This window comes from Oryctolagus cuniculus, chromosome 10 (genome assembly GCF_964237555.1).
Source record: "Oryctolagus cuniculus chromosome 10, mOryCun1.1, whole genome shotgun sequence".
Lineage (NCBI taxonomy): Eukaryota > Metazoa > Chordata > Mammalia > Lagomorpha > Leporidae > Oryctolagus > Oryctolagus cuniculus.
Genome location: NC_091441.1, coordinates 91,481,834 through 91,508,983, shown reverse-complemented (window position 1 = coordinate 91,508,983; position 27,150 = coordinate 91,481,834). Strand labels below are relative to the sequence as shown.

General features: G+C 50.1%; 1 protein-coding gene across 2 annotated transcripts; it reads right to left on the bottom strand.

Moving 5' to 3' along the window:
• Positions 1 to 225: 225 nt before the first annotated feature.
• On the bottom strand, positions 226 to 27,150 carry ACOX2 (acyl-CoA oxidase 2). 2 transcript variants are annotated; one of them, XM_008260475.3, is made up of 15 exons: positions 27,015 to 27,150; positions 24,546 to 24,789; positions 24,045 to 24,207; positions 23,723 to 23,874; positions 22,996 to 23,103; positions 19,932 to 20,051; positions 19,560 to 19,675; positions 18,819 to 18,991; positions 17,170 to 17,332; positions 15,497 to 15,687; positions 13,850 to 14,029; positions 12,485 to 12,590; positions 10,105 to 10,322; positions 4,334 to 4,466; positions 226 to 596 (listed from the first exon to the last, which is right to left on the bottom strand). In XM_008260475.3, the coding sequence occupies exons 2-15, from the start codon at positions 24,703 to 24,705 to the stop codon at positions 534 to 536; spliced, it is 2,046 nt and encodes a 681-aa protein (XP_008258697.1). In that variant the 5' UTR covers positions 24,706 to 24,789; positions 27,015 to 27,150; the 3' UTR covers positions 226 to 533.

Genomic DNA, 27,150 nt, shown 5'->3' with positions numbered 1-27,150 from the left:
GCAAGAAGCTGGATCCAAAGTGGAAGCAGGACTTGATCCTAGGCCTTCTGATATGGGACGTAGGCAGTCTCGAGCACCGGCTTCCCCTGCTGCTTTGTGTGTGCTTTCTGACATGAGGACAAGTGTGTACTAAAGATGCAAGTTGTAAACACTGAGCCTTTGGCTTTTGGTAGATCTAAAAGCAAAATCTTGGTATTTAAACAAATAGATGCTATAAATGGGTGGTTTTTTTTTATTTATTTATTTTTATTTATTGGGAAATTTCAAACATAAGCAAAAGTAGAGGACAATGTCATGAACACCCACACACCTAGGCATTGACCAGCTTCAGTGATCATTTACTCCCTGTTTTATTCTCTTATGGATTGTATTGAGATAAATCAGATACTGTTTCATGATACTACTTCAGGCTGCATCTAAAAAATAATGAATAAGAGAGTACATTTATCATTTAAGATTTGCATTTTCTATATGTGCCATAGTACCGTGATCACAGAGTGGTGCTGCTTGCTTTTTGAATAGTATTGGTCATTTCATAGGTTGGATCTCCAACTTTGCAATAGCGGCTGTATATATTTCTTATACGCAGGGTTCTCCTGTTTGTGGAAAGAAATGCATTATTAAGACAGAATATTTCTCTCAGAATTAATGGCTTTTACTTTCAAATTAAGTCGTTAGTGTCAAAAAAGCAATATTACATAATATTCTTAATTTTTAAAACTATTTTTAAAATTCATTTTCTGTGGACATATGGAGAAACATTTTCCCCTTCATTTTCTCATGCAGATTTTAAATTGTGGTTGCAAGTGGCCAATTAAAAAAAAAAACTCAGCTTATCATTTGCTTTTAGAATTTAATATAAATAAAAGGCTTGACTCTTTGAAGCTTTTTGATATTGAACATAAGCCACAATGCAAGGAACCAGAAAGTGGAATCAGGTAAACCATATTGCCCTTCAGAATAGGGTATCCACAGTATTCTCTACTGCACTGTCTAAATTGTTTCCTTCATAGCTCTAGCCTCATCTTTTCTAACTTCCTTTGTTTTTCTTCTTGTTTGCCTGTGCACACTAAAAGTGCTCCTCGAACAGAGTCTGCAACATCTATCCTAGACCATGTCCTCGGTGCCTTGGATAACTTCTGGCACCTAAACTTGTGCTTAATAAATACTTGTTGATGGAAGGAATGAATGAATCAGTAGACCTTGTTAACTCATCACTATTTGACTAAATTTTTTTTTTTTTTTTTTGACAGGCAGAGTGGACAGTGAGAGAGAGAGACAGAGAGAAAGGTCTTCCTTTTTGCCGTTAGTTCACCCTCCAATGGCCACCACGGCTGGCGCGCTGCGGCCGGCGCACCACGCTGATCCAGTGGCAGGAGCCAGGTGCTTCTCCTGGTCTCCCATGGGGTGCAGGGCCCAAGCACTTGGGCCATCCTCCACTGCACTCCCGGGCCACAGCAGAGAGCTGGCCTGGAAGAGGGGCAACCGGGACAGAATCCGGCACCCCGACCGGGACTAGAACCCGGTGTGCCGGCGCCGCAAGGCAGAGGATTAGCCTAGTGAGCCGCGGCGCCGGCCTATTTGACTAAATTTTTACAATAGAATAATTGGGCAGGGATGGAGGAGAGGACCTAGGGTTGCTGTTTTGAAATTATCCCACTTGGTTCTTTGCTTGCTTGCTTGGGCAGGAGGCACGGTCTTTGCAGTTTATTTTGGAGAAACTGGCTTGAAATAGCATCCATATCAGGAAAAAAGCCAAGGACACTATGGCTAGAATCAACGAAGAGAGAGCACAGCACTCTGTCTAGGGATAAAACTTGACAAAACCTGTCTGAGGTAAAAGAGAGACTCTCCTAGGAGTCTAAGACATTTAACTTAGCATAGCACTTTTCTTTCGGTAGAAAAATGTCTGTGAAATATATTCCCATTTGTGCTTTTGTGTCCACAGGGCACATTTCAGCATAGCTGCTGTCTTAATTTTTTGAAATACCTGTCTTGTGCATTTTTCTACTGTGCAAATGAGGAAAAATGTCTCTTTGTAGCTCCAAAATGATCTACAGCATATTAGAATATTATACTTTAGAAGTGCTATTTTGGTGGTCTCTGAAGGAGCCGGAAGTGTTATACGATCCTGCGGCTGTGTATTAGCAGTCAACTGAGTGTCATTTTGAATAACTGGAAATAGTTCTCCAAGGTCATTTGTAAATTCATATTTCTGAATTGCTGTGCACGAAAGAGCCACATTGCTGCACCTGTCACCTTTTTAGCAAGGGGGTATAAGCTAGGATGATGAGAGTCTGTGGCATTGCAAATACAGCAGGTCCCTTTGTATTACCATGTAGGTCATAAAACTATGTTCGTTTATTCCATAAATGCTGTGTGTCTACTCCATTATAGATCCTTGTTGTAGTCAGATGGAAAGAGATGGACAAAAGTGAATGGGCTGAAGTGCTTCAGCATTTTACAAAGTCTCTTGACACTAGGTGCCAGCTGTGCCCCTTGTTTAAATAAGCCTGCTCTCACGTAATATCCAGAGTAAAACTTTTTACAATAAAAATTCTTTAAAAAGTAAAAATAAAATCCCCTATAGTCTTTAGGGAAGCTGAGTCGGGAGAACGGGGATGTTGCCAGAGCGGCGCTACGCCAGGTTTGAGCTGTATGCGTCAGCATTTCCTGGCAGGTGTTAAAGCAGGGCAGGTGTCTGTGTAGAGCACTCAGGGACAGGCGAGTGAGCAGGTCTGGAGGGGGAGGACTGTTGTATTTGGATGCCGGGATTTAAACCTACAGGGCAGGGATCTAATCAGAAAAGAGTAACACACTAGAAGTAGGTTAAGTGTCAGTGTCTGCCTTCTTCAGCGAAGTTGTTCCTGTTCACTCACTGAGTTAAAAGGACACCTTCTTGCTGGCACCGCGGCTCACTAGGTTAATCCTCCACCTTGCAGTGCTGGCACACCGGGTTCTAGTCCCGGTCCGGGCGCCGGATTCTGTCCCGGTTGCCCCTCTTCCAGGCCAGCTCTCTGCTGTGGCCCGGGAGTGCAGTGGAGGATGGCCCAAGTGCTTGGGCCCTGCACCCCATGGGAGACCAGGATAAGTACCTGGCTCCTGCCTTCGGATCAGCGCGGTGCGCCGGCCGTGGCAGCCATTGGAGGGTGAACCAACGGTAAAGGAAGACCTTTCTCTCTGTCTCTCTCTCTCTCACTGTCCACTCTGCCTGTCCAAAAAAAAAAGACACCTTCTTGAGGACAGGGAATGCAGGGAATGGCCAGAATGCATGGCCTTCCAGCTTATAACCATCTTGGAGTAACTGGTAGTGCTATTAATTTTCTGATAATTACATTAAATTAAGCTATGAAGTATGACAGCATGTGAATGGTTAGGGGCCAGTCTCACACCATGCTGAGTGTGAACACAAGCCTGAGAGTTGCCAATTGGATGAGTTGTTGAGACACCTTTTCTGAAATTGGATCACAGAGGTAAGAAACAAAGTTTCACCATGTGAATCACGTATTTGCATTAGAAAACTTAAAAAAAAAAAGTCATCTGTTGTATGCCCAGAGATTCTGTTTTGATCATCTATGCCAAATCTGGTATTAAATATTAATTCCCTCACAGGGTTTATTTCTTCACTCCGGTTAATGTTGCCACTGATGTTCATAACTTTTTCCATTGAGACTTTGTAGAGGCTGACACCCTGGCCCTCACCTGTCAGCATTTTGTGAGTCCTCACTCTCTTCTTGCTGGTAATGTGGTAGATTCCTGAGAGTTCTCTGGGGCTCTTTCTGCCGTCACCCTTGTCACTGTCACTTGTGTGGCCTCCTGAGCTAAAGGTGGCAATGCCACAGCCTTCTTTGCCCCCAGGATTGTGCTCTCAGAGTGAAGAGGAGGAGGGAAGCATCTCCAACAGGTGTGAGAGAGATGCCCCCACCCAGCTTCCTGTCACTTCTGAATACCAACTTTTATCCACACAACACTGAGAGCTGAAGGACTCAAAGTAAGATGGTGAAATCATTGCAGTATTGTGTTTTGTTTTTTCTTCTTTTTGTTAATTCAAAGCCAGTTTGCCATTATGTGTATGTGCTCTTGGGTCTGTCAAGCCATGATTAAGAGCTTAGGCCTTCCTCCTAATTCCCTTTACCAAGTTCTGAGCTTTGCTCATTAGTCCCGGCTTAGAATTCCTGCCAGCCGCACCCACTCCTGGTTTACGAATTCTCCAAAAATATCTTAGACATGCTGAGTGATTTCCTACCTAATGGAAGTCAATTAAAATGGGAAAACATGGAGGTGTATTCACTGTGTTCTCTGCTCTGTTATGTAACGCATTCTATTCAAGTACCTGGGTATTGGTTGGTGACCGCTGTGCCCACTCGAACAGACGTTCGTAGACATTTCCATCATAGCAACCAAGTGCTGAGTTTAAACACTGATCGGTGAAGTCAAAAGCATCGGTTAACAGGATGGCATCCTTCCTGAGAGAGGAAACATGGGTTTGTAAGTATTTCAGAGTGCTCTTTTGGATCTTGTTGGTTTGGGATGGTGGCTAACACCTAATTTGGGTTGCATCATTACTTTTTTCTTTCTGAATTTTTTTTAGGTTTTATTTTATAATCTGTTACAAATGCACAGTAAAAGAGAGTTCCTTAAGGCCTGTTACTTAAAAATCAACATATTCATGTCTCCTGCTCCATTTCCCTCTCCCTAGAAGCCATCATTCCAGTCTTTGAGCTGATGTTCTGGTATTTACCTGAATACCTCTGGATATCTTTTTTGTGTAGCTACTTCTTGGTGGTTTGGTTTTAGATATCTGTTGGATGGCCATTGCAAGGGAGAAGGATTTGTTTTTAGCCTAGCTCTCCCTGCCTCCATGCCTCCTTCTGGCCTTTCAGTGTAGTTGCCATTTTTACCAGATCAGTAATCAGCACTCAGCCATGGTGACCATGTGTCATCACGGTGTCCGAGGTGACTGGGGCGCTCTCCCCAGTTTGCCCCTTTTCTGATGACTCTTCATTGCCATCTTGAGCCCTCCTACCTGTTCACTGTCTCACTCTCCCTGTGGCCTCACATCCCTCCGTATCCTGCTGCAATTCCATGGCCTATGTTATACACTCTCTCATGAGTGTATTGAACGGGGTTTCTTGCTTTGTCATACTAGTTATGCAAAACCCATTCTTTGTTATTCCCCTGATTTTGTGCCACTAAGTTTGTAGCTGTGTAAGTTGGAAGAAGCAGTCCTGATGGGGTTGCTGAGGGTTCAGGCAGGCTCTGCTTGGTGCTCAGCGGTCACACTGCATTGCTCTCGTTCTCTCAGGTGACTGTTTCATCCCTTCTCTTGCGTTCTGAAATCTACACTACCTTTCTCCCCCGTCTCTTAACCTGGATGACTTTACGTCCTATTGCACTGACAGAATGGAGGCAGTAAGGGGATTTTTACAAGTCCCCACTCTTGTGCACATACAGTGCCTTCTCCCTTCTTAGCACAGGTCAGCTGTCTAGGCTTCCAGTTCAGTCTAGTCAGTCTCTTGGTCTGCTTTGCCTTCTATGCTTGCCTGTCAGAGAATAATGTTCCAGTGATTCTCCCTTCCCCTACAATGCCCCAGCGCCCCTCTGCTGGCTCATTTCCATCAGCCTGGAAACGTGTTGTTGGGGTGGGCTGGGTGGTACAGTGGATTAAACCACTCTTCGGGATGAGCACATCCCATATCCAAGTGCCAGTTTCAGTCCCAGCTCCTCTGCTTCATATCCCACTTCCTGCTAATGCGTCTTGGGAGGCAGCAGATGATGGCTCACACACATGGGCTCCAAGCTGCAGCTTGGCAGCCCTGATTTTTGCAGGCATCTGGGGATTGCACCAGTGGGTGGGTGGTCTCTTTCTCATGCTTTCACTGTGTCACTCTGTTGCTCTGCTTTTCAAGTAAATAAAAAATAACCATAGGAAAAAACCCCATACCCTCATTTCTTCCATTTTTTTAAATTATATATTTGAAAGGCAGACAGACAGCTTCTGACTGCTGGTTCACTGCAATGGCTGAGTCCAAAACCAGGAACTAAGAACTCAGTCCACATCTCCCATGTGGGTTGCAGAAACCAAATTACTTGAGCCATTACTGCCTCCTCCCAGTCTGCGTTAGCAGAAAGCTGGAGTTGAGAGCCAGTGCTGGGAATTGAACCCAGGTTCCCTAACGTGGGAGGAGGGCATCTTAAGCACTGGGCTAACCCCTGTTCCCTCTTCCAGCTTAAAATCAGGCTTCTGGCTCCATTTCCCTGTCTGTCATTGTTCCAGATCATAGCTTCCTTTAATGACAAAACTTGAAGATATTTTGCTTGTTCATGCTTGCTCTTCCCAGTTCTGCCATTTCCTCCTGACTGAATACGTTCAAGTTTTCACTCCCAACACGCTGCTGAAATAGCTGTTGTCACTGTCACCTCCTTATTATCTGTGGAGAGTCCCAAGACCTTTTTATGCAGTCACTCCTCGTGATATCATCTGTCTGGTGGATTTTAAGCCAGTGACTTCAAAATTTGTTCCTGCAGGGTCACTCAACCTGCTTGCCAACTTGTGTATTAGACTTCTAACAGACTTCCAGCATAGCATGTCTTCTGGACTCTGGCCGTTCTGACCAGCCTGGCCCTTTGGTGGTCTTCCCCTTTTGAAATTCTCTCTGGCTGAACACCTTCATTCCTCTCTCTCTCTTGCCCCATATCTAATCTGTAGGCAAATCCCATTCTACTTTTATAATACTTGGATCTGAACCTTGACTGCTTCCCACCACCTCCATTGCTGTTTCTCTGGCTCATTCTGCCAGCATCTTTCCATGTTCTCCCTGCTTTTTTGCACTCTTTAATTCTTGACATGGTAACTGGAGTGACCCTTCAAAGGCAGACACCTGATGACTTCACACTGTGTCTAGTCTACTCAGAAACCTCCCCTTCCCACACAGAAAGAGCCAAAGTCTTGCACTGACCGGCCTTCCCTCTTCTGCCCCTCCCTATTTGGCCTTAACCCTCTGCCCTCGCTCTCAGCGTCCTCCTTAGTCACGCTGTTCCCACCTCTGTGGCCGCCGCTCAGTTCCTGGATGGATGTGCTAAGCACACTCTGACCTGCAACACTAATACTTAAGGCCTTTCTGGAATGCTCTTTTACCCATGGCCACAGTCCCCTTCCCTCCAGGCCTTTCCTCTAATGTCATTTTCAGGAATTCTTTGACCTGTTTAAAACCACACAATCCCCCACTCACATCCAAATCTTCCCCAGTCCTTGCCCTTTCCTCTGTCACTCTTTTCTTTGTAACCCCTGGGAATATTCCCATTTTACATGGTGTATGCATATCTCATTTTGTGTGCTCAGGTGTGTGTGTGTGTGTCTCCTGTGTAGGTATTTGTGGCCCTTTTTGATCTGAAAGTCATTCATTTGAGGGATACTTTTCTGAATTATTTTATTAATGATTTTCTCCTTATATTTTCTCTGTCTTCTAGACTTGTCTTTTAGATGATAAACAGCTAGCGTTGGTCCTTTTACTTTTATTTATTTATTGCTTTTGGTCTTTCTGCTTTCTTTCTGTGAGATTTATGCAGCTTTATCCTACATCTTTGAAGATAGTACTTTTTTTTTTTCCCTAAAGTTTTCTTCTCCCTGCAGATTTTCTTGTGTCTTTAAGTTGCTTTGCTTTGGTTGCTTAAGTGTCCAGCCCAGGTGTCTGGAGATCCTTGAGTGTCCGTGCATGGCTGACCAGAAGGTGGGAGTGTGCTCACTGTGGAGTCAGCTGGGTGAGCCGCCAAGGGACTCTGGCACCAGCGTCTCTAATCCTTCTCCCTGGGCTGGTCACGTGCTCCAGAGAGGAGTGATCTTATTTTCCTGCAGATCTAGCCTGGCTGCCAGTTTTTTAGGAATTGGTGGGAAAAGAGGGCTGAAGGAGGGAGGTGTTGTCTGTAGGGCGACCCCATCTTCAGTTAGGCCTGTTCATCCTGCCAGGACAGGGCCAAGGAAAGCTTTAGGTGGAAGTTGACTTTCACAGCCATCCTGTCAGTCTCGCTGGCGCCCCCTTCCGGAGGACTGCACAATGTGGCTATTTCCCTAGGGGTCTCTGCTGTCACTTGTCTGCTGGGACACCATGTGGCCACCTACCCTCCCACTTTCATGTTCCCTCTCCTGTTTTGTGTCTGTCTGTCGGTTTTTGCCTTTTCAGAAATTGGAATCTGTCTGCTGATGTTTTGGTAGGGTTTCAGGAAGGAAGAAAAGTGAATGCATAGGCTGAATCATTACCGATCCCCCAGCTGATCTTAGGACCACTTAAACCCGTTTGGATCTGTTAATGAGCATTGCATAGGGAGCCGGTTTTGGTGTCACTTGGAATAATGAGCTGTCCTTCATGTGTCATCTCAGAAATCTGAGGGCAGTCATGACTCATCAAGGCAGGGAACTGTGACACAGAATCGTTAAAAGCATGGAATCTGTTACACACTTAATTACCTTGAGATGGTGAGGTTACTTAGGAACCCTAATGTAAGTAAATCAATTTGTGGCTGTGATGTGTGCGGAAGCTGGCAGCTTGCGTCAGTGCTGTCTGTCTTGTCTTGCATTCTAAGTCTCTGGAGCTGTGGCAGGCACTCTGGTGCTGTTTGCAGAGAAAAACCCATGCTTTGGGGTGGTAAGGTGATCTTTTGTATTTTTATCATCACTGCCAAGTGGAGCTGGAACATTATTTTGTTCATGTGCTTTCAAATGCTGAGCCTTTCAGAAAGTTAGACACAGGTGAGGTTGAGCTGTGTGGTACTTAATTGTGCTTTTAATGATTTCCATCACTGGAAGTCAGAATGGCTTCTCTATATTAGGGAAAGTTTACTACCTGGGGAATAATTGTATCAAATGTGTGCTGGACAATTTTTTGGTGATTTAATTGAAGAGAACATGTACTGGCCACCAGCTGTCTGGTAAGAGGTTATATGCACTCATAAATGGCACATAACATAGTGAATTTCTAACAAAAAAGAGGAATTTGGTCTAGTTGTTCTTAACCTATCAGGAAAATCTTATTTAAACATTTCCAGTCTTTTTTCTTTTTATTCTCTTGGCATTATTGACAGAACATTGGGAGGTTTTACAGGAAAAGTCACAACCCCCCACGTGTAGCAGGCAGCCCACTTTCTGCCCAGTGAGGTCTCAGAAGCATTGTGTTCTCATATCAGCCCATTTTTCATATAATGGACAATGGTAAGTCATTTGTTTTGTTTTAATTCTTGTTTCTCCAGTGGTCTGGTCAGGTAGGGCTTTGATTTGTTTTTTGAGTAATCATTTAGATGTGTTTATGATAACAAGATGAAAGCATTGCATTCATATTTCATGACCCTAAATTGTCCATCAGTAGTGCTTCATTTAAACATGATTTTCATAATTGTACAAATCAGTATATGAATTACTGCGTTAAAAAATATGAAGCTGAGGGAGGAATAAAACAAGTTTCGTAAACTTGGCAAAAATTTGTTTAAGTACACATTCAATAAAGACAGGAATGTGTTTGAAATAAATAGTAGTTCAGCATGAACTTTAATGTACAGGTTAAGAGCACAGACTCGGGGGTCACATGGGGCTCCTCCTTTTCTAATTTTGTGATGCTGAGCCAAGTGAACTCCCATAAGCTTCATTTTCCTTCCCAGTAAAAATGGAGCTTAATAGTACTCATTTCAAAGGGCTGTCTGGATTACATGAGAAGACGTTTGTCAAGCTCCTGGCACAATGCCTGGCTGCCACCTAAGTGCTCCTTGCATCTTGGCTGTGATTAAGACTAATGTGAGTCACACACCTTGTTCCTATACAGCAGGTGGCGTTGTGGTCCTTTGCCTTAGAACGTGAACATGTTCCTGTTGCCTTGACAGTGTTGAAGAGCTCAGTTGAGGAGGCTAATTTATTCTCAAGCATTTCTATCTCTAATTTTTTCCCATTTTCTTCTTTTGTTAAATCTGTAATACTTTATGTTGGCATGATAATTAGGGTGGAAATCTTTTCAGGTTGTTGCTTCTGCCAGACCCTGTGCTAGCAAGGTTTTAGAGACTGAAATGACTTGTGACAAGGGTCTCTGGAGGCTACCATGGTTTGAAGTCCAAGCAACTCACCTGATCAGGGGGAGCAGGTCCATGTAGGCTGTTCTGGCCATGTCTACTTGGGCCCCAGACAGGAAGCCGTCATGGAGAAAGTCACCTGAGTTAGTCAGGATGCCATGCAGGGCGTGGAGGTCACAGAGGCGTTTGAGCACCTGCTGGATGGCTGGCTCGTTCTCCAGCTTCTCCAGAGCCTCCTTGAAACTCTTCACAGAGATGTAGTAGCAGTGTGCCTGCCAAGGTGCACAGATGCGTTAGCCCGGAGTTCTGCTTTCTGGCTTCAGAAGCCATCCTGCAAGCTTGGCCTGACTGCCGGGAATGGACTTGCTGCAGCCATGTTTCCCAGCAGACTGACAGCAGCCAGCTCCTGTCCTAGCTCACGCTGGGGCTGGCAGAGCCGTTGTGATGGTCTGTATGGCTGTGCGCGCGCGCGTGCGTGTGTGTGTGTGTGTGTGTGTGTGTGTGCTTATTGGGGGCTTTGAAACTTGGCCTTTGGTTTTCCATTTTGCCCAGGGCAGATTCAGGTAGGTTTCAAAGTGGAGAGAACAATACAGGAGCGCTGGAGGCTGGCCTAGGGAAAGTGGAGGACACAACACTCTGTCAAGAGTCCGTTGTGTTTCCAGTGGGATGTGTATGTGTATATGTGCACACTTACTGGGTGGAGAAATTCACCCCAGCTAGAGTGGAACGCCTTGAGATAGGCGGTGCTGTTATATTTAAGCTGTCTAGCCTTGTCAGTTAACATTCTGCACAGGTTGGGAAGTGACTGGTGAGAGCCCCCAACCCCTGTCAGACAGGCTCCTTCCCTGGGTCCCCTCTCCTCTCCACAGTCTGGCAACTAAAGAATGAATGCCCGTCCCAGCAAGAGGCTTTGAGGACCCTGCTTCCCCTAAGCCTAAAGCCCTTTTTGAGTGGCCCATGTCCAAAGGTTGTTAATGGTTCTGAGTACACTCCTTCTCCCTGGGCAAGTGCACAGAATTATCCTTAGCTGTGAGCTCCTTGAGGGAGAGAGGACAGGAGAGTATAAGCCAGTGCATACAGACCACCTGCAGATCTTATTAAGTGCAGATTCCAGAGCGGGGCCGAGTTTGTGCATGTTTAGCCATCTCCTCTGTGGTGCTCATGTTGCTGGAAGTGGCTTTAAGTAGCCACATTACAGTGTCTTGGGTGTTAAAGGAATTCATCCAGAGACACACGGGATAGGAAAGGTCATTCCAGGCACGAGTGACTTAGGGGCAAAGGGCTGTACTTATAGGAGGCTGCAGGTGACCTCATGAGGCTGGAGTATGGGGGTACAGTGAGGTGATGAGAACTGTAGTTAGGGAGCACCTGCTTCTGTGCCCAGGTTGATGAAAGGCTGGGAATGACACAGCAGGGATTTTATTCCATGGGGTCAGGGCATGGCTGGCAGTCTTCGGTAGAACAGCTACCTGATCACGGTTCTCATTTGGGAAGAATCTGCCTTTACCAGGGAGGCCTTGCATGGGTGCTGGCAACTCCGTTTTGCCACCCATGTGAGAGATGAAGTTCCTTGCCCAAGGTCATATGGCTAGTTAAGTGGTAGCTGTGATTGCCCTGTGATGCCGGAGCTGCTGGAGACTGAGGCTGGGTCCTGCCAAGTGCTGCAGTTGATCCAGTGGTCCTGCACACTGGCATCTCTCCTGGGCAGGGTCTGAAGCTACAGGGTCAGAGCTCCAAGGGCTCTTCCACATCTGTTTCTTTTATAGACAGGGAGGTTAAAGCCCAGGGTGGGAAGGGACTTGACATTTCCTCCCTAGTATCAGCCTTTTCTTGTCTCACTTGGGATCAGCTGTCCCATTGGTTGGAAACCTTCCTCGCCAAAGCTACCACCTCAGCCTTTGGCTGGCTAATTGCAGTTCATCTCTGAAGACTGGGCTATTGTGCCATTTCTTCTGGGAAGTGCTTCTGACTCCTCCAGCTGAGCCGACACACAGGCACCTGTGTTTTCCTGTCATGGTGCTTTCTTGATTATACCTGGACACAGCAGCTTTGCTGTTGAATGTCTTGCCCAGTGCCTGCTGCACAGTGGGTGCTTAAGTATTTGCCGACTGACTATGAATTATGGACAAACACAAAATGTGGTGGAAATTGAATCAGACTTCCAAGGATTGCCTGTGGGGCCAAGGGGAGACTTGACCTGCTTTTCTATCTGGGAGGAAATATTTGAACAACCTGAAGCAAATCCAATAACAGTGCCTCATTACCTTTTCCCCTAAGAGCTGCCAGCAAGATTGCTTTGGAGTTAAGTCCTTTAATTAAAATGCCCTGGACTAAAGCTTTGGAAGTGGAATGAGGGCAGCCACCGTGCAGAGCTGGGGAACAATGACAAAGTTGGGATTGTCCCAGCAGGGTGGCCCTCTGAGCTTCAGCTCACCTTAGCAGCCTGGAGGTGTATGATCGTTGTCTGGTTCCAGGCCTCATGCTCATCGGCCCCAGATTGCCTCAGGGCCTGCAAATGATGCACCGAGTCCTTTGTGAGCCTGAAAGCCATAGAAAGACTAGGTCAGCTCCCCAACCCAATAGCAAAGCCTGGGCTTCCACAGAGGTAGCAATGGTAGTCCCTGAGTGTTGGCGGCTTAGTTGTCATAGGGCATAATGTAGCCCTTCTCAGGCCATGCATTCCTTATCTACAGTGGTGAAAACTGAGTCCCAGAAAGGTTGTCTGGCTTGTCCAGGGTCACGTAGCTAACAAGGAGCGAGCCAGGGCTTGGATTTGTGCTTAATCATCCTGTGGCACAGTGGCAGCCACAGGAACTGCCCTTCTTTTTATCTCCCACTCCATCCTGAGGCCAGTGCTTTTGGGCCTCTCTCTGGGCTGACTTCACATGGTCCTAGTCAGCAGAATGGTTTTTCTTTAATGGCTGGCGACCCTGCCTGCTGCATGTTCCACCTAAGGGATCTAAAAACAGAAAACTGACCCTTGTTCTCCAAGTTGTTAGGTTACTCGCTTGGCATTTTATTAACCGGTAATCACCTTTTGTTGTTGTTCCCTGCCTGTCCACCCATGACCCTTGAATTTGTGTGTAAAGCAGTGTTTATTAAGCAATATTTACTTTGCTTTTTCTGGGAATAGAAAAGCAGATGTGACACAATTCCAGATGAAGAGAATGGCATTTTTTTTAGCCCAGCAGCCTTATTTCCCATGTTCCTGCTCTGCTGGGCCAGTGGATAGCTCTGCGAGGCCCGAGGCTCTTAGCAGACTGGTTTGTTATGGAGTCCTGGCACCTAGAACAGTGCCTGTCATGAGTAACTGGGCGTCCTAAATTGTTTGTGATCCTGAAGTCACAGTAGCCATCCAGGCCGCAGGCTGGAGTGCAGGACCTCTCCTTGTGCACAGAAATCATTTTTTTCCTAGGTGGTTTTTGGTGTTTGAATTTGGGACAGGGTTCGGAAGGATTCTTTGTTAGATAGTTGAGTCTCCCCGTCTTTTGGAGGATGTGGTCTGTGATTGGCTGGGACTTCTCCTGATACGTTTGTGTATTTATGTTCGTTCCACTGTGGATCATGATAGAATCTAAGGATTTACACAGTTCTCAGGGCTAGAGAGTGCTTGTCCAGATGGAGAAGTGATGGAGGTCCCTTCACCTTTCCTCCACCCCTGGCGGCAGGAGCCAGGAGGACGGGCAGAGTGGCTGGGTCTCCACAGATGTCCCCCCCAACCAATCCCAAAGGTGGCCCAGGGTGGGCAGGGCCTGCCCCCAGGAGGGACAGCTGACTTCTCTGCTCCATGCTAGCTTACCTGGCTGCCACATGTGCCCAGGCCGCTGTGTAGAGCGCTGGGCAGAAGAAGTCGGCTGCTGTCTGTGCTGGGCACCTGGCCAGGTCAGGCAGAGCGAGATACGACACAGATCGAGGGAGGGAGCGCTGTGATGTGGAGCCTGGAAACCCCTGAGCCTGCAGGCAGCTCTTCACCAGAAACCTGAGGGGGGGGTGGGGTGGGAGCAGGTAAGAGGGCAGGGTTCCGGGGGACTGCCCAGCACCCCTCACTCCCAGAGACTCCGGTGGTCGCCTGGGAGACCACATTCCTCCTGACATCTGCCCCTCCCTGCAGAACCCCCGGGCCCTCGTGCTGTGGCCGATCCTCTCAGCTCCTGAACGTTCACCCTGTGAGGTCTGAGCAAACAGAATCCTCTGTCAGGATTTCTTCTCCAATTTGGAGATTTGTATTGACTTGTCTGGCGGCTATGCGGAAATTAAATTTTCTTAGCTGAAGAAAGGGGAGATGCGAGAATGTCAACACGAGGGTGAGGCTTGCAGGGCTGCCGGCTGCTTCCCCAGTACAGTCTGGTGGCTCTGGGTTCTGTGTGCAGAGCCCCGGGTTCTCAGGCAGCTCCACAAGGTCTGTGTGATGCTCTAGAAGTAGCTGCACCTGCCTCAGTCTCAGTGTCTCCACTCACCTGAAGTGTGAGTGTGGGGGGAGGGGGTGGTGGTGATGGTGGAGAACCGAGGGAGAGAATATTTGGAAAGTGCTTGGCAAGGGCCTGGGCACTGAGTGCCTAGCACATGCGACTGTATTCTTTTGATAATCAGATAAGCAGTGAACATCATGTGTCTTTACAACCTCATTACGTGTTATCCTCCAGGCGTGGAGTCACCTGACACGAGGTCAGCCTGAGGGGCTTTAGCAGCTTCAGGGCCCCAAGACACTGGAGAGGTGAGAAGCAGCCGCCTGTTTGGAGGAGGCTGACTTGCCCATTCCTGCCTCTCAGGTGGGAACCTGTTGTGTGCAGGCTGAGACGGTGTGTGTGTGTGTGTGTGTGTGTGTGTGTCAGGCAGCAGGAAAGGCAGGCGTAGTCCCTGCCCTCAAGGAGCATCTCGTCTAGGTGGGAAGCAGGACTAAGAAGGTAAACAAAAAAGAGAAGACAATTACAGATAGTGATCGTTGCTCCAAAGGAAACAGGCAGTGATGGGTTGGGGGGCAGCAGGTGCAAAGGCCCTGTGGTGAGAAAGGAAATGTACGGCTGGCAGGAGTGAGTGGGAGCAGGACTGACAGGGAGACAAGGCCCAAGCTGTAAGTTTCTTGTAGACCTCAGTAGAGAGGGTATTTTTCTCTGAGTTGTGGGAAGACAGAGAAGACTTAAGCAAGAGAAAGGCACAGTCTTTAGTCTTTGGAAAGGTTCCTCCGCTCCCTGTGGAGACGTGGGGCAGGTGACCTGTGAGGAGATTGATGCCATTGTCTAGGTAAGGGGAGTGGAGGCCTGGCTGGCAGCGGCCGTGGATCTGGTAGAAGCACATGGGTTGGTGACCTCGGTAGGATCTGGACAGCTCTCAGGCAGCACTTCCCAAAGCTTTGTGCCTTTGTGGGCATCAGACAGAAGCCTCTATCCAAGCAGCTTGGTGGTCCCTAGGGCTTGGCAGTGATGACCCAGCCCAGTCCAGACCTTACCTGGCTACCTGCAAGTAGAGCACCGTGTTCTCACCCTCGTAGGTACAGGAGGCCGTCACACTGGTGACCAGTGACGGCAGGCCACTGAGCTTGGAGTAGCCGTGCCCACCGCAGGCCCTGCGGCACTGCTCGGCTCCCTGGGTGCAGAAGTCCGACATCATGGCCTTTGTCCCTGTGCTTAGCGCGTGAAGCTGTGGAGAGAGGAAGGGGGTCAGGTGGTGGGGGGGGACCTCCAGGAACAGCAGTGCTCAGTGCTTACTGAGCGTTTACTGCATGCTGCGCACACCTGTGAGCTCACAACTATGGATGTGAAAGCTGAAACTCATGCAAAGGCACGCGGCTGGGGGCGTCACTGCAGAGGCAAACGGGACAGGCGACAAGCTCACCGGGCCCCTTGTCTCCAGTCTCGGCTAGAGGGAGCTGCCTGCCTTGGGCCCAGCGTCCTGAAGGAGCCAGGGTTTTGCTGGCAAGCAGAGGATTAAGAAAAGGGGCCTGAGAGGATCGACTGGCAACCCACGGCGTGGTGTGGGGGAGGGCTGCGGCCTGAACAGGTCCGCCCCCGATTTCCATGTTGGAGTCCTCACCCCCGAGGGATGGCGTTAGGAGGGAGGGTCTCTGGGAGGTAGTTAGGTCAGGAGGATGGCGCCCTCATGACTGGCATCAGTGCCGTTTAGAGAGGCCCAAGAGACCCATGCCCCTTTCCTGAGATGAGGACCTAGCACACAGCTGTCTGTGAACCAGGAAGCAGGGCCTCGCTAGACGCCACACCCGCCAGCCCCTTGGTCTTAGATGTCCCACCCTCCCTCACTGTGAGAGCTAACTTCCTGTTGTTGATGAACCATGCCGGTGATGGCATTTTGTCACCACGTCCTGGACACACCAAGACAGAGGGGCTGCAGGCAGCAGGCCTGTGTGAGCCTTTGGTTCTTGAACGCCCCTCCTCGTCTTCGGACTTCCAGGTCGTAGGGAGGAAGGTGGTCTCCCTTCACCTTCCTGTGCTTCAGCTTCCATGTGTGTCACACGGGGCTGTGAGGGAGCCTGCTACGCAGTCGGAAGGGTTCATGAAGCAGTGCGTACAAAGCACTGTGTCTGTCTGACAGACACACTCTCAGTACACGTTAGCTCTGCAGTGCTTTATCTGAGACCCTTGGCCCGAGTGTGATCTGGAATCAGAATAATTTTTTTTTTATTTAAGAAAAGCAAAGCAGAACAGTTAAGGCTTATTATATATGACAAATGCACTGTGTTTGGGGAAGCCTTCGTGGTTGAAAATGCAACATGTAAAATGCATTCGTGCTCAGTGGAATCAAGTTAGTTGAAGTCAAACTGAGTCACCAAATGAGTTCCAAGAGACTTGGTATTCTAAGCTCTTTGGGTTTCAGATGCACATCAGGGATTGTTGACCTGTGTTCCTCACATGTTGTGTAAGTATTTTCACTAAGATTTTTGGAGCTATGTGGTGGCCAACTGTGCATGGACCTTAAACCTTAAACACACATCAGGGTACACAGTTTCCCCAGATGCCCTGGGACATTGGAAGCTTGGGAGGGTGGGGGCGGGGACGGAGGTGAGAAGGGCCCATGGGAGCAGGGCTGTGGCTGCTTCCCAGTGGCTAGAGCAGTCTTAGCCACCCTCCCCAAACGTGCCCGCCAGCAGACCTCGGGCAGGAGTACCTCAGGCAGGAGTGTGAAATCTCGGTCCAGAATGTTCTTATATGCCTGTTGAAAGAATTCCAAGAGGCCGGTGGCCAGGAAGTGGAAGGCGTAACACATGGCCAGCTGAGGAAAGAGCTTCTGCTGCTGTGTCTGGTGCTCTAGGATTTTGACCTCTGGATCACTGAGGAGCAAAGAATCAGGATTTAGAAGACTGCTCTGTGCCACACCCACCTTTCCATGTGTCAATGACATTAACCTTTAAACGTTTGTAGTTCTTTATAACTCACTGCAAAACTGACATGAGGCTATCAAAGTCTCATCTAAGAGTAGGCATTTAGCTTGGTGGTTAAGATGTCTGTATCCCTGATTGGAGTACCTGGGTTCAACTCCCAGCTCCAGCTTCCTGCTAATGCAGACCATGGGAGGCAGTGGTGATGGCTTAAGTAATTGGCTTCCAGGTACCCACATGGGAGATGTGAGTTGAGTTCCTTGCTCCTTGCTTTGGCCTGGCCAAGTCTCGGTCGTTGCAGACATTTGGGGAGAGAGCCAGTGAATGGGAGCTCTGTCTGTCTTTCTGTCTCTCTGTGTCTCAAATAAATACAAATAGAAAAAACCTCAACTAACATGAATATTCATGTATTTCACTGCAGAAATACCAACATGTTTGCTTATGGGTGCTGTCCTTTGTGGAGAGTCACAGCATGAGTACCGTATTATCCTAAAGATCTGAGTCTGGTCCCATGGTGCTGGGGAGAAGGGGTGATTTGATCTGTCTTGTCTCACTGCTCCTGTGCACTTGCTGTGTTCTGGGAGACACATGAAGCCTAAACAGCCACTCTAGGATGTGAACTTGAGGGCAGTGGACCCCAAGGAAGTGGCTGTTTCTGCCTTGGCCATTGCTAGGTCCTTGTTGCCTGAGACTGTGTCCAGTGTCGGGCTCTGGGGTGGCTGTGCAATGATGGTGAGAAGCCACCAATAGCTAAAAGGAACCCGAGGTCTCCTCTCTGTAGCAACAACTCTGCTTGTAACCACCCTTGGGACACTGCCACAACCTAGGTGAACGGACTGTGTGCACAACATCATCTTTCTGGCACCCTGTCGTCCAGAGGAGACCCCCTCAGCCCAGAAACTTGAAGTCAAGGTGATGGAGGACGCTGGCCTAAGAGCCTGGCATTTTGTCCTCAGCCCTGCCCTGGAAATCTGCTCTGGTCACACTCGTTTTGTAGATGAAGAAACTGGGCTCAGCGTGGTGCCTCTGTCTAGCTGACTTCCAGCCCTCAGCCCCTCTTGCGTGGATCCTGGATCTTGGATCCAGGGCGTGAAACCCCACCAGATGGCCAACGTTGGGTGTTCCCAAGTTCCATTCCCATTGCTGTCACTCCTCATACGTGAGGGAACTGGGGCCCTGTGAGCACAGAGGATTTGTCCAGGGCCAGTCAGAAGGACTGGGATGCAAACTATCAGGATGCAGCCCATTGCTCAGCCACAAGTAAAATTATGCAGCTTCCCTCAGGTTGGGGCAGTAGCTCAGCCAGGGTTAAAGGGAACCAAAGAGACCCCACTGACAGAGCTGGATGGACCCTGGTCCCAGCTCTGGTGGAGGGTGGGTGGGGTCAGGGAGCAAGAGGTATCCGTGTGTCCTGGGATTGGCCCCAGGTGCCCCTTGCCTGGGCCGGAGCCGGCACTGGTGGCGGATGACCGAGTAGCGCGTGGCAATGACGCAAGCCTTCTGCAGTGGGGATAGGATCGCACCCAAGAGCAGGTGTACCCGTGTCACCAACATGCCAAGATAATTGCTCTGTGCTGTCCCAAGCTTGATGTAGGTGCCATCTGGTAAGACCTGTGTTGAACAATGATAGGTGTTGGGTTGGAAGCAGCCACAGGCTGCCCCACCCTCTGTAAACGGTCTCCGCACCCCACAGGGCCCATGATGCTCTTCCGGAGCAGACAGCGGCACTCAGCTGGCATGCAGAGGTTCGGCCGTGATTGTTGAAATACCAGAACCCTTAGGGATTTATTGCCACTTCGCCACATGTTGTGGTTCACAGCATCTTTCCTGGGACACTGAGACTTCCCCATGACCCACAACTAAGAGACTAGCACCTGCAAAATTGGGACCTCCAGGTGTTCTGCCAGCACTCTGGCTCGCTGGTGTCTGTCCAGGTGTTTGTGGCCAGGCCTCACTGTGGGTGAGTATTATACCCATCACCCTCAGCCCTATACCTCCCCTGGAGTGGCCTTGCCCTAATCCCACAGGTACACTGCCTCTGCATTTGATGAGTATTTACGTAGAGAAGCCCGAGGCTCAGAGAGGCAAAGTGATTTGCTCAATAACACATTGCCCCTAAGCTGTGGTTTGATCCTTGTGTGTGGCCCAGAGCCAGCAGCAGCCTCCCCAGGCTCCTCACCTGTGCAAAACGACTCAGCATGTTCTCCCTGGGGACCCGCACATGGTCCATTTTCAGGAAGCCATTGTCAATATGTTGAAGACCCATCTTGGGTCCAATATCCCCAATGGTGATTCCTAGAAGGAGACAAGAGATGAGAATGCCCACCAGTGAGGTACCACATGCACATTCCAGCCCACAGCAGCCTGTGGTATTGGGCTTGCCACACCTGCTTCACAGGTGAGCAAGCTGAGATCAGGCGGATGTTGACTTTGGCTCAAGCTCACCCAGCCAGTTAGCACCAAGTCTGTCCAGTTAGATTCCAGCCGGCCTGAGGGATGCCTGTTGGGATCTCTGCCCAGTGGGGGTCCTTCAGGGGCAACATGGGCTCACCTGGCAGTGGAGTGTGGTCCTGGAGGCTCCGGACAGGCACAATAAAGGCATGCATGCCGCGCCGGGCTCCCGAGCAGATGAGCTGGGCCAGGATCAGGGCGTGGGTGGCCGAGCGCCCCACTGAGGACACAGAGATGAGAGGCCCATCAGAGCAAGGCCTGTGTGTCACTGCCCCCAACCCAGCCTCCTGGGGCTGAGGTCACTGATGGGTACCTTGAAAAGTCACTGATGACAGGGGGAATTGTGCCCAAAGAGCCAAACAGACTTAGCACTGACTTAGCAAACTTAGCAAAGCCACTATGAAATGAACAAGCTTGTGAAAAAATCTTTTGGTTCCCCCTTAAAGTATTACTGAATCAGTCACTGTGTCATCAGCCTCATTATAGGGAACCCATTTTTTTTTTTTTTTTTTTTTTTTGGACAGGCAGAGTTAGAGAGAAAGGTCTTCCTTCTGTTGGTTCACCCCACAAATGGCTGCTACGGCTGGCGCGCTGTGCCAATCCGAAGCCAGAAGCCAGGTGCTTCTTCCTGGTCTCCCATGTGGGTGCAGGGCCCAAGCTCTTGGGCCATCCTCCACTGCCTTCCCAGGCCATAGCAGAGAGCTGGACTGGAAGAGGAGCAACCGGGGCCGGCGCCGTGGCTCATTTGGCTAATCCTCTGCCTGCGGCACTGGCATCCCGGGTTCTAGTCCTGGTTGGGGGACCAGATTCTGTCCCGGTTGCTCCTCTTCCAGTCCAGCTCTCTGCTGTGGCCCGGGAAGGCAGTGGAGGATGGCCCAAGTGCTTGGGCCCTACACCCACATGGGAGACCAGGAGGAAGCACCTGGCTCCTGGCTTTGGACTGGCCATTTCGGGGGTGAACCAACGGAAAAGGAAGACCTTTCTCTCTGTCTCTCTGTCTCTCTAACTCTGCCTGTCAAAAAAAAAAAAAAAAAAAAAAAAGAAAGGAGCAACTGGGAACCAGTGCCCCAACCAGGACTAGAACCTGGAGTGCTGGCACCACAGGCAGAGGATTAGCCTAGTGAGCTGCAGCGCCGGCTGGGAACACAAATTACTATTGATCAAAATCCAAGTGGTGCCATACCCTGTGCTGCTGCTTTCTGTTTCCCACAGGGCAGATGTGATGAGTTCCATTTCCAGATAAGGGGACAGGCTCAGAGAGTGGGCCACAGGCTGCATGCAGGTCACTGGCTCAGAGGAGGGCAGAGGTAGAATTTGAACCGTGGTCTGCCTGATTTTCTTTTTCTTTTTTTAAATGTGAAAGAGTTAGAGATCTTCATCTCTTCATCCACTGGTTCACTCCCCAAATGGCAACAAAGGCCAGAGCTGGGCCAGACTGAAGCCAGGAGCCAGGAGCTCCTTCTGGGCCTCCCACGTAGGACATTCTCTGCTGCTTTCCCAGGCACATTAGCAGAGCACAGGATTAGAAGCAGAGCAGCCGAAAATTGAACCAGTGTACATATGGCATGCCAGCACGGCAGGCTGCAGCTTAACCCACTGCACCACAGTGCTGGCCTTTCATTCCTTTTAAAGATTTATTTATTTGAAAGTAAGAGTGACAGAGAGGGAGAGTTAGAGAAAGAGATCTTCCATCTGCTGGTTCTCTCCTCAAATGGCCGCTCTATAGAATTGGACCCAGGCTGAAGCCAAGCGCCAGGAATTCCATTTGGATCTCCCATGTTGGGAGCAGGGGCTCAAGCACTTCAGCCATCTTCTGCTGCCTTCCCAGGTGCATTAGCAGGGACTTGGACCCAATGCAGAGCGGCCACAACTTGAACCAGCACTCTGATGTGGGATGCCGACGTCATAGGTGGTGGTGTAACCCATTGGGCCACAACACTGGCCACATGCCTGATCTTAATGGCTGATTTTGGAGTGGGAGTTGTTATAGCACTTCGACACCAGTTATGATGCTCATGTTGTTTCCAAGTGCCTGGGTTCTAATCCCCCTCTGGCTCCTTTCTCTAGCTTCCTACTAACGTGTACCTTGGGAGACAGCAGGTGATGGCGAACATGGTTGGGTTCCTGCCACCCACAGGGGAAAGTTAGATGGAGCTCCTGGCTCCTGGTTTTGGCCTGGCCCAGCCCTGACTATTGTGGGCATTTGGGGAGTGAGCCAGCACACGGGAGAGCTCTCTTTCTTTCTCTTTCTTAGTGTCCCTCTGCATTTCAAATAAAGAAATAAATAAGCAAATACAGACTTTAAAAAAGGCTATTTTTCCCTCTGCTCTTCTGACAGTGACCATTCATTGTCCCTGTCCCCTCCGCTCATATGTCTTCCGCTCATTTCTCCCTGTCTGCTGTCACCTGTCTCCCTCACCTCTCTGTCGCTCTTCTGCTTGTGCTGAACGCCTTACATGGTTTTATTTATTTTTTTCTACACAAGGTGATCTCTGACTGGGCCCTCAAGTGCCACAGATGTGTTCTAGGGATGAATTCTTAAGTCCAAGGCGGCAGACCTTGGTGCGACCCCTTAGAACTTGGCAAGTCACTGAGCCTGTTGGATATTTGGTATGGCTGCCACCTGGTGGCCACAGAGGGAGACATAGCGTGGGCGGTCTGAGTGGAGATGGTGGTGGCAGAGCCTTCCTGTGTCTGAGCCCTGTTCAGGGATGGGTGCTTTGCTCTCTCACCGTGGCTGGTGGCAGGTCTCACCCTTGACTCAGGAGGTTGGAGGAACTGGGGTTGTCCTGGGATTAGGCCAAGTGTGTGTATATGAATGTGATGTGTACCTATGACCTGTGTGTGTGTGTGTGCGTGCACGTGCGCACCCGTGGCCTGGCCACAACCTCCAAGGTTGGCTGGGTTTCCTCATCTACTGTAAGGTCTCCCTGGGCATCACCCAGTCACTCACTACTGAAATTCTTCACATCTCTCCCCACCCCACCCCATTTTACAGAGTAAAGAACCGGAGGCTCAGGCAGGTGAATTGACTTGCCCAGCATCCCCAGCCCAGAACAGGAGATCAACCCGAGGTCTCTTGGACACCCAAGCCGATGCTACCATGCCCTCCAACTTTGCTCGCCTTGGGGAGAGACAGGGAAGGGGGATGAAAGGATACTCACAGTCCCCAGGCCACCATTTGGTGGCAGTGACTGTCGGGCTATGAATCACAAACTCCTGGGTGGCCGCATCGTAGGTGGCTTCGGTCTCCAGGCCTTGAAGGTACGTCCCTTGGGATCAAGGAAAGGAGTTAGACAACTGGCCCAGGCAGGGTTCTTCCAGGCGAGCTTGGAACCCTGAGTAGCAGCCTGGTATGGACTAGGCTCCACTCCCAGCTGCGCTTGCAGGCATTTCTCTCATCTGTGGCCTTGGTGGGGACACACAGTTCCCTTTGCCAGTCCATGACGAGGGGATGCTGAAGTTTCCCAAAGGAGTAACTGCCCTAATGTTGTCATATGAGGGTATTTCAGAAAGTTCATGGAAAATGGAACAAAAAGATGTTTATCTTGGTACAAAAATATTTTGAAATCCTTGCATACAAGAAATCTTTCAGAAATTCATGAAAGACACATGTTATGAAATAGTTATGCATGGACTACAGTTATTTTTTGCACCAAAATAAACTATTAATTCCATTTTCCCATAGACACTTGGAAGTAACATCACATAGCATGCTTGTACAAATTAAAAAAGGGCACCCCTTTCATAAGACCCTTGGCTGCCCTCTGCTGGAACGTTTTCATATTAAACGTACAAATCTACATTTCTTTGAATGGGTCCTCCACCTCCTCGCCCCCCAGAGTTGTGCAGTGCACAGCCTGGCTACCACGTGAAGCAACCCTGGCTCACCGTGCCCCAGTTCTGTCTGGGCATATGTTGAGATGATCTGGAACGTTTTGCCGAGTGGCTCCCATTTGGCAATCTGCTCCTCTGAGCCCAGGCTCCTGAGGGCTTTCAGGAAGATGCCTTGTAAATTTAGGTTCAGGTCTGCAGAAAGAGCTCTGTGGAAGAGAGATGCTCTGGTTGAGGGTTCGGGTGGCCAGGGTGGGTGAGGGAAGGGGCTCTTGGCATCCGCATCCTGGCTGCCTTTGTTGGGGAAATGGTCCCAATGGCTCATGGGGCAGGGGAGTTTCGAGGTGGTCTCCGGCAGGGCTGCCCCAGGAGTGAGCACCTGTGAGCGTATTCTAATTCCCGACCCTCTTCCGTCCAGCCCATGCGCTGTGCTATCTTCTGCAGGTGGTATCTCTTCCTCGTGGCAGCTTCGTAGAGCTCATTCTGGCTCATGAAGTAGTTGTCCTTACTGCTAAACTGGGGGTTGCCGTGGATGATGCTCTCTGCAGGGCAGGGAGAACAAAGGGGCTCAGAGACCTGGGCGCAGTTTCTGGCACCTCCAGATCTTCCCTCCCATTTGCCTTTCAGACAAGGACGGGAGATCAGATGTGATTGGCTTCAGAGATGAGACAACTGAGGCACAGTGTCCAGATCTGCGGCCCAGGACTCTCCTGTCCCTCAGATGGGGGCAGGGAATATTGGCATTGCTAAAAGTGGCTTCACAATCCAAAGGAATGGATCTCTGACAGTGGGACCCGAGAGCCAAGCTTGTCATTTGAGGGTGGGGCTGCTTGCACAGGACTCGTCTTCCCGGAAGCTCCGTTCCCCAGCCACCTCTTACCAACTTTCCTCCGGAGCGCGGTGTGCTGGGCACCTCCGTCCAGGATGTTGGTGAGCCGTTCCACGCTGAAGGACTGCGCACACCTCTCGCTCTCCATGTCGGGGTGCATTCGGCTGCTCCAGGCGTCCCCCAGTGACACCCGGTGCACTGGGATACCCATCCTGTCCTGCGTCTGGTATCTGAACAGAGACGCTTCTGGCCTGGCTGTTCGGAAGGTCAGCTCTGAGCCTGCGTGCAGGAGGAGCTGCCCCGGGGTCTGTGTCAGCCGGGAGCTGCTCAGTGGAGGAGAGCAGCCCTCTCATAAATACCGGACGCCGGGGCCCGTGTTGTGGCGTGACGAGTTAAGCCACCACTTGTGACGCCCACATCCTATATCAGAGCTCTGGTTCCAGTCCCAGCTGCCCACAGGGCATTTTGGGAGAGAACCAGCAGATAGAAGACCTCTGTCTCTCCATTTCTCTCTCTGCCTTTCAGATAAATAATCTTTAAAAAGAACAAATAAACACTGGGTGCCATGCTACCCTTGAACGTTCTCTGTGGGCTCTGGCTGCAGGCAAAGCCCTGTCTAGCCTTGTACACAGTCATGCCTCAGGATGGGTAGCCAAGATTTGAACAAAGTCTGACTGCACAGCTCCTCCTCTGTGCTACACACATTGCCTGGGAAAGTACTGAAATAAATAAATAAATAAAGATACTGGCACATGAAGACAAGAATCTTAGGTTCAGTGACATGCAGCTAGAGTTGCATGGGGTCTGACCACAAAGCACGCGCGTTATCCACACGCTGGCCCCACAGTGGGGGCTCCCTGGTGGAACTTGCAGTCCCATTCACCTGCTCTCAAGTTCAGGATTCGTTCAGCCCTATTTCTGTGAGCCCTGTGGGGTACTGTGCAGCCAGGGGAAGGAAGTTGGCTCTTTGCCTGTGCGGCATCTCCCTGGGGCTCCTGTGTGTCCTCCACAGCCAGGGTGGGCCCTGCTTCTTCACCGCAGACCCTTGGCCTCTTACAGGCCCCGTTCATCCAGAGCCCGGCAACCTCCAAGCGCAGCCCCAACCATTTCACAGGTCTCTCTAATTTGCCTGCTCCTTGCCGTCTCTTTGGAATTACCCCAGGCTAGCATCATATCTCATCTGGCTTTGGTGTCTCATTTGCTCTCCCAACTGCCAAGGAGAGCACATCAACCAGCGATCATGTGATTTTCCTCCCCTCCTTGGTGTTTGCTCCTGGTGCCCTCTGTCCCTGCCACACCACCTGCCTCCCTGAGGCCTTTCTCCTCCTACCCTTTGACCCTGCTGTTCTCTCTAGAAAAGCACAGCTCTCTCCTTGATAGCCCCAGCTTGCCAGGACTCTGTGAAGCCCTTCTGACTGCCCCAGCCCTGGGAGAGTTGAGCCCCTCTTTGTGGTCCTCACTGGGAGATGTTAGACAAGTCCCTGGGTCCACAGATGTCCCTCCCCAAAGGTTGTGAGCTCCTGGGAAGTCAGCTCTTGAGTGCCCAGAGCTCTCGGGCACCTTCCTGCAGGCTGCCGCTCGTCTTCCTTTCTTCCTCTCCTGAGCCTATTGGCACTGCTGCTCTTACTGTTTAGCAGAGGGTCCACGCCTGGTCAGGTCATGCAGTGGCGTGCAGCAGGTGGGACGCCCACACTGGCTTCAGTGGTGCCTCTGCAGGCTGGGGGCCCAGAGGTTCCTGTGAGGCCACCTGCTCTCATCTCTTCCTCCCCAACCGCCGCTGCTTGCCGTTCCCAAACTCTCTGGGCCTCTCCCCTCCACCAGCCCCTTGGCTGGAGCTGAATCCTCGGCTCAGAGCACGTTGGCTCCCCTCACTGCCCCTCAATGTCACCTCTTTTTTTTTTAAGATTTATTTATTTATTTGAAAGAGAATTAGAGGGAAAGGGAGAGAGAGAAAGAGATCTTCCATCCACTGGTTCACTCTCCAAATGGCCCCAACTGCCAGGAGTGGGCTAGGCTGAAGCTGGGAGCCAGGAGCTTCATCCAGGTCTCCTAGGTGGGTGCAGGGGCCCAAGCGCTTGGGCCGCTCTCTGCTGCTTTTCAAGGCCATTAGCAGGGAACTGGATCAGCAAGAACTCACACTGGTGCCCACATGGATGCTGACATGGCAGGCAGCAGCCTGACCCCCTATGCCACCATGCTGGCCTCCTACACCTCTTTACGATCCCAGGCCCTGTCACTCTACCCTCCTTCTCCTAACATTGAAGGGAATGAACTCATCCTTAGGTTTTTGTTTACTGCTACCCCCTGCCCCACACACTAAGACAGCACTAGAAGGGAGTGCAGGGACCTTTGTCACCTGCGTGCAGCGGCATTAACAGTTGGGCAGGGCCTGACCCGCCGGAAAGCCTCGTAAATGTGTGGATGAAAAACGAGGTGCCCAGAGGCACCAGGAGCTTCCTGGAGGGTCCAGTCCTTGGGATTTCCTAAGCCTCCCACTCCGTGACCCAGCTGTGGACTCACCTCTGTCCTGTGCCAGCGTCAGTCTCGGCCTGTGCTGGCCTCTCCCTTGTGGCAGGCTGCTGGCCCAGCCCCTTCCTCCTCCCCCAGAGGGGTGGGACATGGAGCTCTGACAGCTCTGCCTGTCTGGCTGTCAGCC

Excerpts from the sequence above, each read along its gene's own strand:
- ACOX2 (XM_008260475.3), bottom strand. The coding sequence starts at position 24,705 with ATGGGTATCCCAGTGCACCGGGTGTCACTGGGGGACGCCTGGAGCAGC. Across the intron at positions 18,992-19,559 it reads TGCTGAGTCGTTTTGCACAG|GTCTTACCAGATGGCACCTA; the intron begins GTGAGGAGCCTG and ends TGTTCAACACAG. Across the intron at positions 597-4,333 it reads GGTCACCAACCAATACCCAG|GAGAACCCTGCGTATAAGAA; the intron begins GTACTTGAATAG and ends TTCCACAAACAG.